This window comes from Xylocopa sonorina, chromosome 8 (genome assembly GCF_050948175.1).
Source record: "Xylocopa sonorina isolate GNS202 chromosome 8, iyXylSono1_principal, whole genome shotgun sequence".
Lineage (NCBI taxonomy): Eukaryota > Metazoa > Arthropoda > Insecta > Hymenoptera > Apidae > Xylocopa > Xylocopa sonorina.
The window spans coordinates 13,531,836-13,548,198 of record NC_135200.1 but is presented as its reverse complement, the minus strand read 5'-3'; the positions used below and the strand labels follow the sequence as shown (position 1 = coordinate 13,548,198).

The following is a 16,363-nucleotide window of genomic DNA, read 5'->3' as shown; positions in this document are numbered from 1 at the left end:
CCCAACTGCGTGCGTGAACCCAATCATGTGTACGTATACAGGCAGACGTATGTAGGCGCAATGATGCAGCGTTTCTCTCATTATTTAACATTGTAGGACGAAATGCATCGGATTCGATTGATGCGAGTAGACTCGTCTCTGATCGACGGAACGGCAGAGATTTGCATAGGAAAAACATGTCTATTGCTCGATTAAAAAAAGAAAATAGAAAAAAACGTTCGCCAGCTGATACGAAAGATGTTGTAGTCTGTTGTAGTCAGCGTGGCATAACGTTATACGTGTAGCGATGTAGCTGCGAAACATATGCGCGGATAGGGGTGCGTGTCAAGTTAAGGGTATTAAAGGGAAAAGGCGAACGGGCAGGCTGTCTGATTTGTCAGGACGCGTGTGTCGGCCAGATGGGACGAAAGAGGGCAAGGAAATTCCCAAGGGCATCGACCGCCGGCCTTGCAACCCGATTCGCCGTCAATCCCGTCCCCTTTCCTCTATTTTCCGACTTGTAAGATAACCGTTTGTTCTCGCGAGCACGAGGCGAAATCTCCTCCCTGGAATCGTATCGGACGGACCGCGAATTAAAATTGGAAAAGGAATATCGCAGAGCCGACTGCTGTTCTTGAGACCGATCGGGGTTTCGCGCGGCTCTCTATATACGCGGTAGTAACCTGTCGAGCGAGTTTGGCAAGGGTCTTCTCTTTTCCCAGGGCGTTGCGATTTGTCAGTATCCCCACTGTCGTAAGTAGCGGCATACGCACCTGCCGTTGCCTCTTGGTCGCCAGTCGCGCGACGTTCTCTAATAAATCTTATCCCTCGCTTCTTCTCGATTCTTTTGCGTTTGTTCGTTCGAACCCAAGTTGTTCTATACTTATAACCCGTGTGTGTGTGTGTGCGCGCGCGTGTGTCGCGCTAATTACGCGCTAAAAATCCCTCTACGATTCTTCGCGATGCAATTAATCGCTCGCGTACGATCCACGTTCTGCCGACACGCGTTAACGGGGAAATGAACAAACGATGTCGTAGCAATATGTGCCTACCGTATAATCTCTAAATATTTGATGGGTGCGCGCGCGCCAACTATGCGGCTGCGTTCGCATCTGCGCCAGTGTCAGCTTCAATTATTAAAGCTTTGCCATATGTCCTTTCTCTTCCCTACGTTCTTCTCTATGCGTGTGTGCGGTCGCGACTCTATTTATTTATACGATACATATGCACAGGAGTCTCAACTCTTTCTTCTTTATCTTCGATTCCCTTGGCTGACTTGGTTATCTTTCGAAGAGCTCGCTAGGCTCGGTTAGAAGAGAGAGACTCGTTCGTGAAATTTCCTAGTTATTGAAATATGACAGCATCGCCCTGGTGGCGATTAGTCCGGTTGCGAAGCAGACGGTACCACGATAACACGAGTTAACCATTAGTTCGCCTTCTGTCTTTCGAAGCGAACGACGGTCTATTTCGATCATCGTATCTAGGGATAGGAGGGGAACGAACCGCGCCTATTTGCACGTACAGATACGTACAAGAATCGATACGTATGCACGTATGTAGATATGTGCAATGTATCGGCAGGTACGTCAAAGTAGATGTACGTGGAAGGGATTCGAGATACGTTACATACTTTTACAATATATGGTATATGAATAAAGAAGGAAAGGAAGAAAGAAAAATTCGAATCAAGTTTGGGACGAGTACGGTCGCTAGACCCGATTACGGTCGATCCATCGTGGACCGTGGTTAGAGTTAACTATACATCGTAAGTACATACATACGCATCTACCTAGAGACAGGTGGCGATCATTTCGGCTGTAGCGAACCGGCGAATCATTTCGCGTGGATCGCGTGGTTCTTCGCACCTGCTGTTGTCAAAAAGGACGACGAGTCTTTGGGCCAGTCGATGACTCGTCGTTCGACTCGATTCGACTGCTACCGCGTGATACACATCGATGCTATTCCTTCCGGCGAATTCCACTTTCTTCTCCTTCTAAGTTCCACATCCCCTTGCGCGTCGATTACACGCGGCAAACAGTGGGTGATACTTTGCCGGGGAAACGTTAATCAAAATCACGGTTAATTTTCTCCCTACATCGTAGCTTGGCGAGGCGCATGTTCGACGAATCTGTTCGCAGCCGGTATTCAAACGTTTTCGTTTATCCCTGGAATTCGAGAAGGCGTACACGTGCTTCCGAGGACGGAAGGCCCCCTAAGAAAGCGGCATTAAAAGTTTATACCAGTAATTTGTAGCCGTTGAAACTCGAAGAGAAATCGGCGAACGCTCCCACGCTGGTTGCATAGCTACACGTACACGATAATGGAGCAGACGGAACCTCGGTATCGCTCTGGGACGTACGTCGGTTGATTATGAAAATACGAATCATTCTTTGTTCCGTTCGGTTCCATGGAGGAATAACGATATGGACGGTCCGCGTCTATTGATTTTCTCGATGATATTCCATGTTCGTTTTACTCCGAGCCGAGGTGTTTTTTTACCATTAAATTAACATCACGGAGAACCGTGAGAAAACATCTTTCTTTTCCTCTTACCTTTCCGCGATTCCGTAATACCGTATTTTGTATTTAGCTATATCTATATTTGGTCAACGTTATCGTATCTTAGAATGAGTTTCATAGTGTAACGTTCAAGTCGCAGAGATTCGAAGGAGGTAACGATTTTTCGCGATTTGATTGAAAGGGGGTTTGGTGTATCGATGTCGACACAGAAAGCGTAGAAGGTATGCCGTGGTGGCGCCGGCGACGGCGACGGCGACGGCGCTGGCGGTGGCGGTGGCGGTGGCGGTGGCGACGGTGACGGCGGCCGGCAGCGGCGACGGAGACGGCAGCGGCAACGGCAACGACTACGAGGAGGACGCACCTCACCGGAGCTCAACAGGTGGGTCGATCGAGAACACGGGACGAGAGAGGTAGAGGTATGGTATAAGCAAAAAAAGGAGTGAGGGAGAGAGAGAGAGAGAGAGAGAGAGAGCGCGAAGTAGGGAGAGAGTAGGAAGAGGCAGAGCTGGGCTAAGAGCATTCTTAAGCGGCTTTTCTCCGAGCACAGCCGTGCCGCGATCGTATTTCATCTCGTGCTTGTATACGGCATCGTTTATTTCTCACGTTCGTTCTCGAAGCTCGAGGGTTCCAGCTTCCTGACTTACGATCCTTGAAATATCGCGCGCCAATTATATACTTACATATGTATGCACGCGACAACTATGCACGCGTATGGTAGCTGCTACGGGGTGTACGGAAATTCTCAGCATATTTGAACGATGAAAACGCGAGGTCGCGAGAACAACTGGGAGACGAGTCCTGTTAGGAGTCGATTCGTTCCGTCCAACCGTTTACAGGTGCACCGGAGTCTGGGAGCGGACCACTCGTTAAACACTCTACGATGCACCTGCCGCACGGCATCATTCATTGCCTTTATTTCTCTACCCTCTGCCGCGCCGACACACCCGACGCTCGCACCCTCCGTCGCCACCATTCACCGTACCTATCGCGATCATCGTTCTGCGTTCTACGCTCGCAATCTCGAGTCGTTCGCCCTCGTCTATATTTCCCTTCGATATTTGACACGTGACTCGAGAGGTTCGTTTAGTCGGAAATTTCTTCGAACCGCCAAGCGTTACGTTGGCCTTGTTTCTCGTAACCGTGACGAAAGTATGTACGCTTGCAACAGTGGTAGAGGGGTCGCCTCTCGTTTTCCAGGGTTGTAAAAGTTTCGATGCTCCGGGGAATTGGTGTCGGTCAGGATAGGTGGTCAGGATTCCGACCGAGGAGTCCGACAGGTGTAAGTAGAAAATGCGAATAGGTTTAGGGTATCGGTTACAAAGCTCGGCGAGAGTCGACCCTTTACGGCCCCCTGTCGCATCAAGACCGTATTGTTCGTCGGTGAAAATTTACGAATGCCAAGCCCGCGGTTGCTGCGAGAAGTGCTGCTTGGCGCAGATCTGATTTACTACTGCTCGACTCGGTACGGAAAGCCGAAACCATTATAGGCCCCTCTCACCTGCCGAGACATTCCTATTCCTATTTCCTATAACGTTGTTCCCCGTAACTTCCCCGGCGTTGGGCCCGTGTTATCGAAAGGATCGCGTCTCTATCACGCGGTGGGAGATCGGGGATCGAAGCAGCGCATTGGTTTCTGCCTAATAGATACGTACAACGCGGATAATATGAAATATTATAACTTATCGAAATAGGTACGCGATACCGGTAGGCAGCAGCGCCGGCTAGGTTCGATGACCTAGCCGGTAAAAGAAAAATGGAATTGTGTACGGTGACACCGATATCCAAAATACGCCCGGCAAAGCTATTGTTCCCGTTGCAACCGTAACCGATGCTACCTTCGCTTTCCGAGAACAGGCCAATCTTCTACCTGCGGTTCTGTCCGCGTAATTGTCCGACGTTTTGCACGCACCTTCGGCCAGACTGGCGAGTCTCGTCGATTCGAAGCCTCGGCTCGGTTCTGTACGTGTCGTCGTTCAACCCCCGTTTCAACCCCGTTCAGCGAGCGGAAGGAATTACCGAAGAAAAAGGTATCTACCACGGGACACGCGACGCGAGACGATACGATCGATCGATGCGAAGCCAAGGAGCTGCGTTCTCACCGATTCCCGCCGATTCTCGCCGAGTCGCGCCTCGTTTCTCACAGTCGGCGTGTAAAACGGTGCTCCGCTCGCGAAGGATTATTACGAGGCGCGACATCTGGCGCCGCGTGTTGCTCAAAAAGATATCGCGTATACGCGTGATACGATTACAAAGGTACGTACGCGGAAATGAACATGCATACAAATGGGATGGAGTCGAGCGATAGGTCGAGCGATATCTAATTATCCGGAGATGGGAAGATTTCCAGGTTTCCATTCTAGGCTCGATTCGGCTCGTTTCGGCTCGTCTCGTTTCGCCTCCTTTTCCCCATCTTCTTCCAACCGTTCTAATTTCGTGGCCGACACGTGCTAGGATGGAAACAGATGTACCTCGGCAGCGTCGTATAAATACATCGGTGCTCGGTTAACTGGGCACCCGTGTATCTCCCGACGGAGCTGCAACAGCCGAGTGAACTGTGAATCGATATAAAGTTACTACCGGTGCGACTGGTGCCACCGTGACTGCGCGATTCTTGTTACGTACGAGTACGTGTACTCGAGCAGTTGGTCGGATCGCGTCGCTAGAACGGCGGAGGTCCATTCTTTCCATCGATCGATCCGACCTCTTTCCCTCTCTCTCGTTTTTTTTCTAATTTTACAATCTGGCATCATCTGGAATCCTGCCTAATTTGGCAAAATGCTCGAATGTTAAAGCCCCAAAGTATTTATTACATTTACGCGTACCTACGTAAGCGCAATAGAATGTATCGTGCGAAGCAGTGTTTTGTTCTCTTGCCTTTCAGTCCAAGGCACCCGTGTCGCTCGTTTCATTATACTATCTACTACGAGGTTCCCTTTCCGACTGGTTCGTGCGATATGGTTTGTCGCGCACTGAACGGAGAACGCGCGAATTTTTCTTGTCGTAACGGGAAACGTTCGCGGTGCGGAGAAGGAAGGGTTTGTTGAGCGCAGATGTGCGGTGGACGTTATCGGAAGTCTTAATTGGTTTCAGAGTCAAACGGGCCGTGTTGTATGTATGTATGTTCGTTGGGGCGCGCTCGTGGCCGATGAATTTATCGTTTCTTTTTGTTTTTTTCTCGGTGCGATGAATAAGAAAGGTGCGCTGTGAACGGGAGGCGCTTTAAAATTGCATACGCTGAAAGGGCAGGTGATCGCGAAGAGAAGAGACAGGAGTCGCTGCCTCGAGTAAACGACCTGTTCTCGTACTCGAGCCGCGTGTCAGGTGTTGCTGGAACGCGAAATTGATCTCGTTTCTGTGATAGAATGTCTTCACAGGTGAACGGTTGAAAGCGAAGCGAAAAAACAGAGAACGAATTTGTTCGAGGAGCAAGCGATGTTAACGCGTAGGCAAGAGAATCGACGAAACGCTCGCGACGGTTTATCGTTAACCGATCCGTGTAACGAAGCGCAAGGAGGCCCGTTGTTTCGAGGTGCGACTGTGTCAGGTGCAAATTTCGACCGAGCCAGAAAGTTCAAAGACAAGCGGATGTTCGACAGGTGGATAGACGGTTGAAAACCGGAAGGTGCCCGAACACGCGAGCATCGTATACTTGCTTTACATAATGCGTATAGTCCATTGTCATCGATGATGAAGTGGATTGCATCGCGCTGTTACTCCTTTCGCAGTTTTTTTGGCACTGAGAACGATAAAAATTGATTATTTAAGAAACGACGGAGCCGAGAACAAGCTGGTTCGGCGACGAGCGTGTTTATTTTCTGGCCAAGGCAAGGGAGGGAATCTCGCGTGACGACGGCGTGTGCCCGCGGGGGCGTACAATTTCGAGTTCCTCGAATGATCGTGGTAGCCAGAGAGCGGCGAGAAAATCGGTTCTCTCTGTGTTCTGGCTCCGGCAAGATTCGAAGCGAACGAGGATGCGGCAACCGTTTTACCATGCTCGTTCGTCCGTGCACGGCGCGCCGCGGGGCAAGTTGGAATAGAAGAGTGTGCGACCCGGTCCTCTTTGCTCTGCTCTGCTCTGCTCTGCTCTGCACCGCTCCGCTCCGTTCGATGCGCGCCTTAAACGTGGGCGGATCGACTGGTCAGCCGCCTCGGGTGTTTCTCACCCGCATACCACGCATACGTGCCGTTCTTTCCTTTTCCCTTCGTCTGCGTTACACCGCGTCTCTTCCTACCCCGTCCTCTTCTCCTGTAATACTCACGTTTCACCGATCGCTTTCACGCGATCCGTTCCCCTTCTTTACCCTCCTCCTCTCTCCTCTTTTCGTGACTCTTTTCGCGTTTTCCGTTTTTTCCCCCAAGAAACGACGGAAAAGCTAAACACCGTTCAATGTTCCTTTCTCTAAAAAACCGGCGCGCGTGCGACCGTTCGCTTTTCAACTACAGTTGTATTAATTACATTTCTCTGCCCTCGACGGTCACCCGTATATTTCAGATTCTTCTTTCATTTAGAATACTTTCTTTCTTGAAATTGATCCGTTGTTGCGCGTTCGCGTGAAACGTTCCCTCCGTCGTAGGTACGTACACGTTGCGAATACCGTGATCAGGACCGCATACGAACAGACGGTGGTAGTCCGACCATCGATCGACGATAGTCGCTCGTGTCGCATAGAGATGTCTTCTACGTAAGCTGATGTTTTATGGGAAATGAAACGATTTGAAACGCGATTGCGATACTTTTGCATTCACGATGCATCGTATTAAACGCGTACACAAGCGCATAGCTGTGTGTGTCCGTATGTACGCGCGGGCATATGATCGGAAACGCGGTCAAATGTTGTTGGGTATCGAGTAGCGTGGAAAGATAACCACGGATTATCATATTGGCGTGCGTGCACGTTGCGTGCCAAAAGAAGTTTAGCTTATAAAGCTGATTAAACCTTAGTTAATCACAATCGAGTAGGAGAGCATCCGGATGAGAAACTGGTTGCCTCGACCGACGACCAGTTGAGATTTTTGGGTTCCTGATAAACGGTTCGCCGAGCGGGCGGTCCCGCGCGGCAAACATCACCACGGTACGATCTTCGTTATCCTCCTAATCCCCTGTTCTTGCAGACATAGCGATTGAATTTGGTGTTGCAGTCCGCAGATGTTTCGCATTCTATTCTAAACTGAACACCGCACATATATGTATATTTGTACATCTATGCAAACATAGCTAGCCAACAACTACTTACTTGGTAGCTTTTTAAATGTCCCCTATTCTTGCTATATACAAACAAATTTTCTAGTAATTATTTAGAAGTTTGCCTGCCTACTCACCGTTATCGACGATACTTGTCGGCGATTGGTTCTAAACAATTTTTTCTCTACGTATTTCCGTCGTTTTCTTTTATTTTTCCAAGTACTCGGAAAGAATTTTGTCTACAAGTGCATAATTGCGTGCACACTCGAATCTCGTCGATTCTGACGCGGCATGTGTTGGTAAATAGGACACTAATCTATCGACACTCGTCAACAGTTTCTATGCGAAGTGTTCTATGCGAAGTATAAAAAGAGGTTAACTTGCGAATCTTTACCTATAGAAAAATATGAGAAAACTAAAATTGATTTTCCGCATCTCGATCGTCATCCGTAACAGCACGTTTCGTATAGAAATTCATATGATGGTAAACGTCGATACATCAGTTTTCTGTTTAGCAGATCTCTGACCAGAGCGCGCGTTAGCGCCGTACCAGAATCGATGGGACTTGATTAGTGTACTCTAATCCAATCGATTTACCAGTCGAATTAATAGTTCCAATAACGTTTGGATACAACTAGGATTGGATTCGTGTGCCGTGTCGCGCAGCAACCGATTATGCTACACAAGCGATATGTATTTCTTTCGACATCGTACACGTCGAATGGTATGCTCCCCCGCAAACAATCTTTGAACAATCACATGAAACAAGAGCATATTAATTCATGACCGCTCATAAGCAACTATCATTTTGCTGCGATATGGTTCTAAAGTGGTCTGCGTCGAAAATGGTGTACATGTGCCTGGGAATGTGAACAAGAAGGAGAAGAAGTAGAAGAGGAAGAGGAAGAGGAAGAGGAAAAAGAGCAGGAAGAGCATGCGACGAATACCTCTTCGGCTGGCTGTGTTCCTGGCACATCAGCGGAGCGCCGCAGCGCCACGCGTCACGGCGAGCATCACCGCAACGCGCGGCGCCTATACGCCGGTCATCGCGACGCGGATGCGCCGCGGCATACTCTCATTTATGCTTTCATCCTTCGACTCGAGTCAATCCACTTTTCGAGTGTCTCCTCGCGTCATCTTGGGTTTCTCTCTTCCTTGCGTCATGTACGCGTGTATGGAAATAGGGACACGTACATTTTCTTTACTACGTGTAATCGCGTAACAACGAACGGGAGCGTTGATTCGGCTTTATCGACAGAAACTTGTATCGTGCGCGTTCTCCAAGAGTGAGTGGCTCTATCTGGTCGATCTAGCGAGTAGTTGGTAACAAATTATCATTCGATGATGTAGTTAGCATCGTACAAAGTAAACGCATTCGTTTCTTTCTAAACATGCACTGAGATTACCGAAAAACATGGCATCCGATCTGGTTGAAATTGCGAAGGTATGTTTTATCATGTTACGTGGTGATCCGATGTAAGGAGGATACGCTGACGTTGCGAGTCGTCGTCGAGAATCTTTCTTGCAAGCCTTGTTCCATGAACTAGTGCTTGCAAAACTTCAATCCTAGTATATGTACGTTGATTTATGTACACGCATATCTATAGTTTAGCGTGGTTATGTTTCGTATGCCTGTGCCTTTTATTTGTCGTACTATCAGTAATCGTACAATGTAAATATCTCGCATAACGCGTTGAATCGCTCTGCTACGACCTATAACGAGCGATTGCCTGTTACGCGATTTCATAATGGGAGTCTATTGTATATAGGGTGACTGTATCTTGTCGCCACCAGTTCGGATTCGAGTAAAATTTTCAATCTTATTTTACGGCGAATAAGGAAATTAGAACTCGATTAGAAGTTTGAACATATCAGGCTCGAATGGAAGCTGGGCTATTGTTCCGAGAGTTATCATTCGAGAGGCTCGCTTGATCAGATGCTCGGCTTGTCCTTAAGGGCTATAGATTCTTCCGGGGCGAGAGTACGCTCGTTTACGCTCGTTTCTTGTTTTAGATGTTGCTCCTCCTCGGGATTATTCCACTTTTGCAACTGGCCGCTACCAAAAATGGCGAAGGAGAGAGCGCCGAGACAGTAAGTCGATGCTAATATCCAAAAGATGATGCTCCATCGAGCGTAAGTCTGGTTTTTGTACGTTAACGAGCCGACCATGTAACTACTTAGAAATCCAGCCAACGAACCGAACGTGTTCGTTATGCCGAAAATAGTTCCTGCGAAATTGGGGGCAATATCCAAACCGTTTCCCAAGTAGCCTGCCGTCACCGCACCATTGATTGTCAGAGCAATCGTAAAAATCGAGACGGATGTAGCACGGTCACATCCATAATTTGCTTCAACGATCATTAACAATCCTGGAGTTGACACGGCTGCGCGTGCGAAGCAAAGAATAAAGAAGAGAAAAAACGTAAATTGGAATTAAAAAGTGGTAAACCTAGTGAGAGGTACTTACCTAAAGTGGTGAAAATCTTTCGTATAGCCGTTACCGACAGTCTATTCGTTTTGAACAAATAGTCGGCCACCGAGGACGTTGTCACGGCGAATATATATTTGCCAAGATACGGTAAAGAAGAGAGGATTCCATTCTGCGGAGAAAGAAAAAGGAACGCGTTCGAATAAACGGCTACACGCGATCGATTTGGCCAGAGAGAAGTTGTACGCGAAGAGGACGAACCTGTTTGATGTTAAAATTTAAGATGTACTTCATGTAGGTCGGTAATTGATTGACGACGGTGAAATAGCCGAATACGTTGCATCCGTGAGTGACGACGATAGACCAAACAGGTGTCGAGAGAAAGATGGATTTCCACGGAACGGGTAGTCGCTACGAACAAGAAAGATAACGGAACGTCGTTCGTCGTTCGGGTATTAAACGGATATATAGAGTACCTTCGAGGTGGAGGTAGACCCGATCGAGTTCTCGATGTATCGACGTTCCTCGATGGAGATTCTCGGATGTTGGGCAGGGGAATCGAATACGAGGAGGAACCAGGCTAGACTCCAGACGAGCCCGATCGTCCCAGTTACGTAGAAGACGGACTCCCATCCGAGAGAAGCGATGAGAAACCCGGAAAGCGGCATCGTGACCGCCGCGCCGAGCGACGAGGCTGAAACGTGAGGGTGAGGTGAGGAAGGGTTTCGATCTTGCTTCGAATCGGCGTAGCCATGCTCGCAAACGTACCCATCATATTGGAGACAAATTTGCTACGTTCCGTTGGCGGTATCCATCGCGCGGTCATCGGTTGGATCGCGGGCCAAGTGGCACCCTAGGGACGAACGCGAAGTACAATACGATGACTGGTCGATCGAATTTGATAGCAGAGAAACCCACCAGCATGAGTCCGAGGAGTAATCTTAAGGCGGCGACCGCAACGTACCCGTAGGACGCGGTGAACGGTGTGAGAAACGTAATAACGCTCCCTACTAACATACTGTATCCGAACACTCTTTTCGGTCCTACTATTTCCGCGAGTCGTCCACCTGGCAATTCGGTGCACACGTAGCCCCAAAAGAAGCTTCCCAGAACGAGATTCACCTGGTACTCGTTCCAGGGATACCTCGCTCGACCGAACGTTTCCTAAGGGATCAGCGAAACAAAACGAAGGGAATCGTAATAGGAACCGTAATATCCGGATCGGTAATGATCGATGTGGAACGTACGGTTTTAGACGGGTACCGGGAGGAAGGCGTCACGGAAGCGACGAGCGTTTCGTTCGTGTCGAACGTGACGGTCTCGCGGTCGTAACACCCGGTTTGATCGGTGCCGCGGTCGTTCGAGTGCGCACTCTCGTTACTCGGTACGACCATCGACACGATGGCGATCGTCAAGTTGACGCGTAGCATATAGTTTAACATGAAACCAAGGATCACCATTACGTTTAACACCCGTCCGCACGTTAGCCAGTCTGAAAGCATACGAAAGATATTATATATCGCGAATGATGATCGGGATCGCGCGACCTTCGCGGTTAATATTCCGACATCGACGGTGTGGTTCTATCGCCGCGGTGCGTTTGAAAATTGTCCTTCACCCAGAAGAACTCGTTTCCGGCCACTCTATTTATATAATTGCGCGTTGGCAGGCATGGGACATTCTCTTTGGGTAAACGTAGGTACCCAAGCGAGGTACGTAGAAGCCATTATTAATGGGTAACGAGACCTCGATAAAGGGTAATTCTCAGATTCTCTTACCGAGGAAGTTCCGGTTGGAGGAGGGCATTTTTTGGCACCGTTGCCTGCCGCCGGGATTAGTCGAGAACTGGTCAGGAGACACTGGCGGAGGAACACGCGCCGCGTTGCTGGTAGCACCGGTACTAGACTCCGGTTGTACCGCGGGATGACTTTACGCGGGTGCCAGCGCGCACCGATTACGTTACCACAGCTATCTATCGATGCTCGTGTTTAGCATACCCGCGTACGCTATATTACTCTTCTGTTTCTATTTGCAGTGTGGTTGCACGCGCGCTCACCTTCTCTAATCGGAGCCAAGGATCGATGGAAACGTGTACAATTGGGCGAAAGTAATAGTATCAATTTTACTCGATTCTCTATATATGTATGTACAATTAACGCGAAATCTCTACTAATCCAAAATGCTGAGTTTGCTCGAGGTTTTTCTGAGCTGCGCTCGCCACGGGATGATCTGAGCGGCGTTGTCGTCGTCGTCGTCGCCGCCGCCGCCGCCGCCGCCGCCGCCGCCGTCGGTCTGATTCGGCGGAGGGTTCGCGTCGTGCTTCTTATCGTCGGCTTCCGGTTTCTCCTCGTGTCGTTGGGGCGAGAGAGACGTCGAGGGTGACGGGGACGCCTCCCGCCTAGCAGGCGACGACGTCGTTGTTGCATCCACTTTGATCGTTGGCATCGCCGCGTGCGCTTGATTCAGTCTGCGACAGGTCAGCGGGCAGGATATCAGCCCCGCGACAGGTTAGAACGATTACACTATCGCATCGCGTGGTACCCACCTTTTCTCCTCGTTGTCCTTCTTGGCGAGAAGCTGCCTCTTCCAAGCAGGAATCGCTTTCTGTCGTCGCTCCTCGTTCTCTCTGGCAATCTGCTCTTCCAGCTCTTTCTTGGCTCGTTCGGCGGCTTTTCGCGCGAGCATCTGTCGCTTCCATATCGGAATCACGTTCCCGGAACTGTCCTTCTCTGGAATCTTTACGGAGGACCGAGGTCGATTATGCGCGATAATTGCGTTCCTCTCGCTTACCTGATCGACAAAGTTCGACACGTTGAACGCTTTGCTGATCTCCGACATCAGGTTCTGTTCTTGGGTTTTCTCCACCTGCGCCATTTCTACCTTCAGCTTCTTGATCCCGGGAATGTCCTTGGTCCTTTTCAGTTCAGCGATCAAATCGGTTTTCTGGACGAAGAACGATTCTGAAACTAATCGCGAGGAAAGAAAGGAGTAAGGAGTAGTTGCGCGAACTAACGCTTAAGGGTTTAGCATACGTACCGTTGGTCATGGACACGCTGCGCGGCGGGGGCGCGGAGAACGATTTGGTCGCGTTCATCTTCGCGGGTCCTCCGGTGGTGGTGGTCTTCCGCAGTTGGATACTGGTCAGATCTTGGATGCTGATGGTCGCGAGCGGCTGGGCGGTGGTGGTTTTCGGTGATTCGCACTCCTCTCCGGTTCGGCGTAATTTTTGAAGCGGCGACAACGGCGGCGGCGGAGGTCCCGCGGCCGGACCTTTCCTCTCCGCGGTCACCGGCCGTTCCGCTGCGTTTTTCGTCGATTCCCCTCCCGCCGGCTCGACGTCGACCGTCCCCTCCCCTACGGCGAGCCCGTCGAGCTCGTCCTCCTCCTCCTCCTCCTCCTCCTCCTCCTCCTCCTCTTCCTCCTCCTCCTCTGGATTTTGTTCCCCTCTCGGTCTGGAACAGAGTTCCCGTCGATCGCCACCTCTGCTCTGTATGTCCAAGTTGTCCACCGACCTCGCTTTCGACAGGCTGTTCTTCGCGGAGCCCTTGCAGATGCTCTTTAGGTACTCGGACGGTTTCAGGAGCGTGTTCGAGTCCGCGTTCGCGAACTTGGGCGGTATGAACGGCAGCACCATATGTTTGTTCACCAGATGGTACGTTTGGCTGGTCTTAATTTCCTCGGTGTCCGCCGGTGGACTGGCAGGAGGTACTTCCGGCTGTTGATGCTCGCCGCAGGATACGTCGGACTTGTTGGTCGCTGTTCCGAAACAGAAACGTGGGGGGGAGGGTAGGGATAACGAATCGGTAGCGAGCAACCGTCTCGGGCAAGTGAAATCTAGGTAAGTGTATTATATGCCCGATGATCGCCATGGTCTACTAAGTGTAATCTTATTTCTTATCACGCTCGATCGACGTTTTACCGTCTATCCATGGAAGTAGTCGGTTACGCTTATCGATGGAACGCTCACCTTTCGAAGGTGCGAGAGACGCGTTCTCCCTTTTTCCGTTCCGGTTCGTTTCTCTCTCTTCGGATAGGTCCCTCTTCTCATCCCTGACCGTGGTAGAATCGGCGTTGGTCTGTTTGGCGTTGACCAAGAGAACCAGCACGTCTTCCTTGTCCGGCGGTGGGGGCGGCGGTGGCGGCGGCGGTGGTTTCGCGAAGCTGAAGCTTTTTCAAGACGACGGAAGAACGATAGGAACGGAGACGATAGAATATAACGAGATTCGGTCCTCGTTTTGTACGGAGATTTTTCCGGAGCCGCGTCGCGCGCGGTCGGTTATCGCGCTCGGCCTACTTACCTAGCTGCGCCGTTGACCGGTTTCATTTCCTTTTCGCTTTCTACTTGCGACGAACTGGTCGTAGGATCCTTTTTCTCTGTAAATCGTAGAGATCGCCAGACGTCAGGAGTATACGGTTGTACACCTATGTATAATTTACCTTGAATCGAAGTTCTAGAGAAGGTAAGTATGTAATCGCGTCGAGTCGCAATTTGCGTACCATGATGCTTGGCTGTTCGTTCGTTGCTGCTGTTCCTCGATAGGGACGGGGTCGATGCGCTCGACGAGAAGCATGGAATCTCGCTGCTGACGTTGGACGATTCGCTCGCGCTGCTCGATCTGCTGTATCTGCGATCAGTTTTTCGGGAACGACTGAAATTCGAATGAATCGCCGATAGATTTCGATGGGATCAAGAAAGGGGCAAAAAAAGAAGGAGAGAGAGAGAGAGAGAAAAAGTCTAAACCTGCGATCGGACGCGTTGTTGTCGAGCTGTTTCCTCGGTGGAGGAGCGGATCCGGTGGTATCGGTGCAATCTTGGCGCAAACAGATTTGCTCGTAGGTGTGCTCGGATGGCTCGCGTACCGGTCGATCGGCAGGGTTGTTGGCATTGTTGATGTGCACGTCGACTTTCACTGCGCGCGAACAACAGCCCCAACGGAATTGGTATCTCTGATAGATAGCGTGGTTGGAAAATGTAAAATAAAAGTTGGTCTTACCGGTGAGAGGTTCGTCCTTCTTCTCGAAATGCCGATGCTTGTCCGTGTCGGCGAACAGCCGCGTGATCCTCGTGTAAACGAGATCGTGGGGACTGTGCAGATAGAAGGATTCCGTGTCCTTTGGCTTGGTCGCGGGCTCGCCGCCGATGTACGCGGTCATGGGATTTATGTAGATTCCATCGCGGGGACGCGAGCCAGGTGGATGGAGAAAAAACGGTTCTTGAAACATACCGCAGCCGCGCAACGAACACTGAAACCACCACCAGGATCGTTCGTTCCCATTATCGCGTAGCTGGTCGCTTGGCCGTACCGCGCCGTGCCGTTTCCCGCATACCTCTCGCACGCTCTTCCGGAAGAGTGACTCGCGCGCTAGTTCGACCGCGGTCGCCGCGAATCGGATCGATCGCGGGCCCGATGATTCTCGCGATCTATCCGGTTCACCGCGACTTTACCGCTACTACGAATAATCTACTGTTGCTACTAGCCTTGTCGAGCCCGGAACCCGTTGTACAGCTGCAGCTCGTCGCATCGCTCGTATTCTCCGAATAATCCGAACCGGAACGATCTCTGGACATTTTCCCGGTGACATCGGTACGGTCCCCGTCGTCCCTCCTTTCCTACGGCACGGTGCGTTTACCCACTTAATTTTTACCATTTCATGGATCCGGACCCATATGGGATCCATCCTCCACTTACGTGTACACCCATGCAAAATAAGGACGATCGATTCTCACTGGTCTGGATGGCGAACGCGAACACGAATAAAACTGGTGAACCGCTCGCTCGAGCCTCTAACGGCGTGGCGAGGCGAGGCGAGGCGAGGCGAGGCGAGGCGAGGCCAGGCGAGGCTATGGGCTGCTTTATATATATATATATATATATAGAGAGAGATTATAATACATATATTTCGGATTAGTCGAATCTCTCTCTCTCTCTTTCTTTCTTTCTTTCTTTCTTCTTTCTCTCCCCCTCCCTTCGTCGCGTTCCCTTTTTTGTTTCGTTCGATTCGCGCGCGACCCAAGGCGAGAGAACAAATCTCGGAGAGACGGACAACGAACTCGATCCGTGCGCGGTAAGCGGCAGACCGAGACTCGAGCGAGCGAGGCCCACCTGTTCCGAGCGAGAGCCGGCTCCAACTTCGTGTTGGTGGGGGGATCTGTGCACAACCATCGGATACCCGCATACCTAGACGCATCTATCTCCCGTAGTTACCGTTTCCTTACACCGTCCGACACCAGCCAACTTCCTAATCCTTCTGTT

At 50.4% G+C, this 16,363-nt stretch overlaps 2 protein-coding genes across 2 annotated transcripts; both read right to left on the bottom strand.

The window, feature by feature from the left end:
• Nucleotides 1–9,420: 9,420 nt before the first annotated feature.
• LOC143426428 (putative inorganic phosphate cotransporter) lies at nucleotides 9,421–11,625 on the bottom strand. Its single transcript, XM_076899894.1, has 7 exons — nucleotides 11,357–11,625; nucleotides 11,028–11,273; nucleotides 10,878–10,962; nucleotides 10,586–10,803; nucleotides 10,371–10,520; nucleotides 10,149–10,281; nucleotides 9,421–10,065 (listed from the first exon to the last, which is right to left on the bottom strand). Exons 1-7 carry the CDS (start codon nucleotides 11,609–11,611, stop codon nucleotides 9,614–9,616), a joined length of 1,539 nt encoding a protein of 512 aa, XP_076756009.1. The 5' UTR covers nucleotides 11,612–11,625; the 3' UTR covers nucleotides 9,421–9,613.
• A 653-nt stretch (nucleotides 11,626–12,278) lies between these two features.
• F (espin protein forked) lies at nucleotides 12,279–15,708 on the bottom strand. The gene is made up of 10 exons (XM_076899921.1): nucleotides 15,589–15,708; nucleotides 15,104–15,353; nucleotides 14,851–15,019; nucleotides 14,408–14,758; nucleotides 14,077–14,276; nucleotides 13,590–13,865; nucleotides 13,146–13,409; nucleotides 12,900–13,075; nucleotides 12,655–12,845; nucleotides 12,279–12,576 (listed from the first exon to the last, which is right to left on the bottom strand). Exons 1-10 carry the CDS (start codon nucleotides 15,676–15,678, stop codon nucleotides 12,279–12,281), a joined length of 2,265 nt encoding a protein of 754 aa, XP_076756036.1. The 5' UTR covers nucleotides 15,679–15,708.
• Nucleotides 15,709–16,363: the final 655 nt, after the last annotated feature.

Coding starts and splice junctions, on each gene's coding strand:
- LOC143426428 (XM_076899894.1), bottom strand. CDS start 11,611: ATGCTTTCAGACTGGCTAACGTGCGGACGGGTGTTAAACGTAATGGTG. Junction 11,274..11,356: donor CCCGGTACCCGTCTAAAACC/GTACGTTCCACA, acceptor CTGATCCCTTAG/GAAACGTTCGGTCGAGCGAG. Junction 10,282..10,370: donor TAAATTTTAACATCAAACAG/GTTCGTCCTCTT, acceptor CTTTCTCCGCAG/AATGGAATCCTCTCTTCTTT.
- F (XM_076899921.1), bottom strand. CDS start 15,678: ATGTCCAGAGATCGTTCCGGTTCGGATTATTCGGAGAATACGAGCGAT. Junction 15,020..15,103: donor GAAGGACGAACCTCTCACCG/GTAAGACCAACT, acceptor GTTCGCGCGCAG/TGAAAGTCGACGTGCACATC. Junction 12,577..12,654: donor AAGGACAACGAGGAGAAAAG/GTGGGTACCACG, acceptor GACCTGTCGCAG/ACTGAATCAAGCGCACGCGG.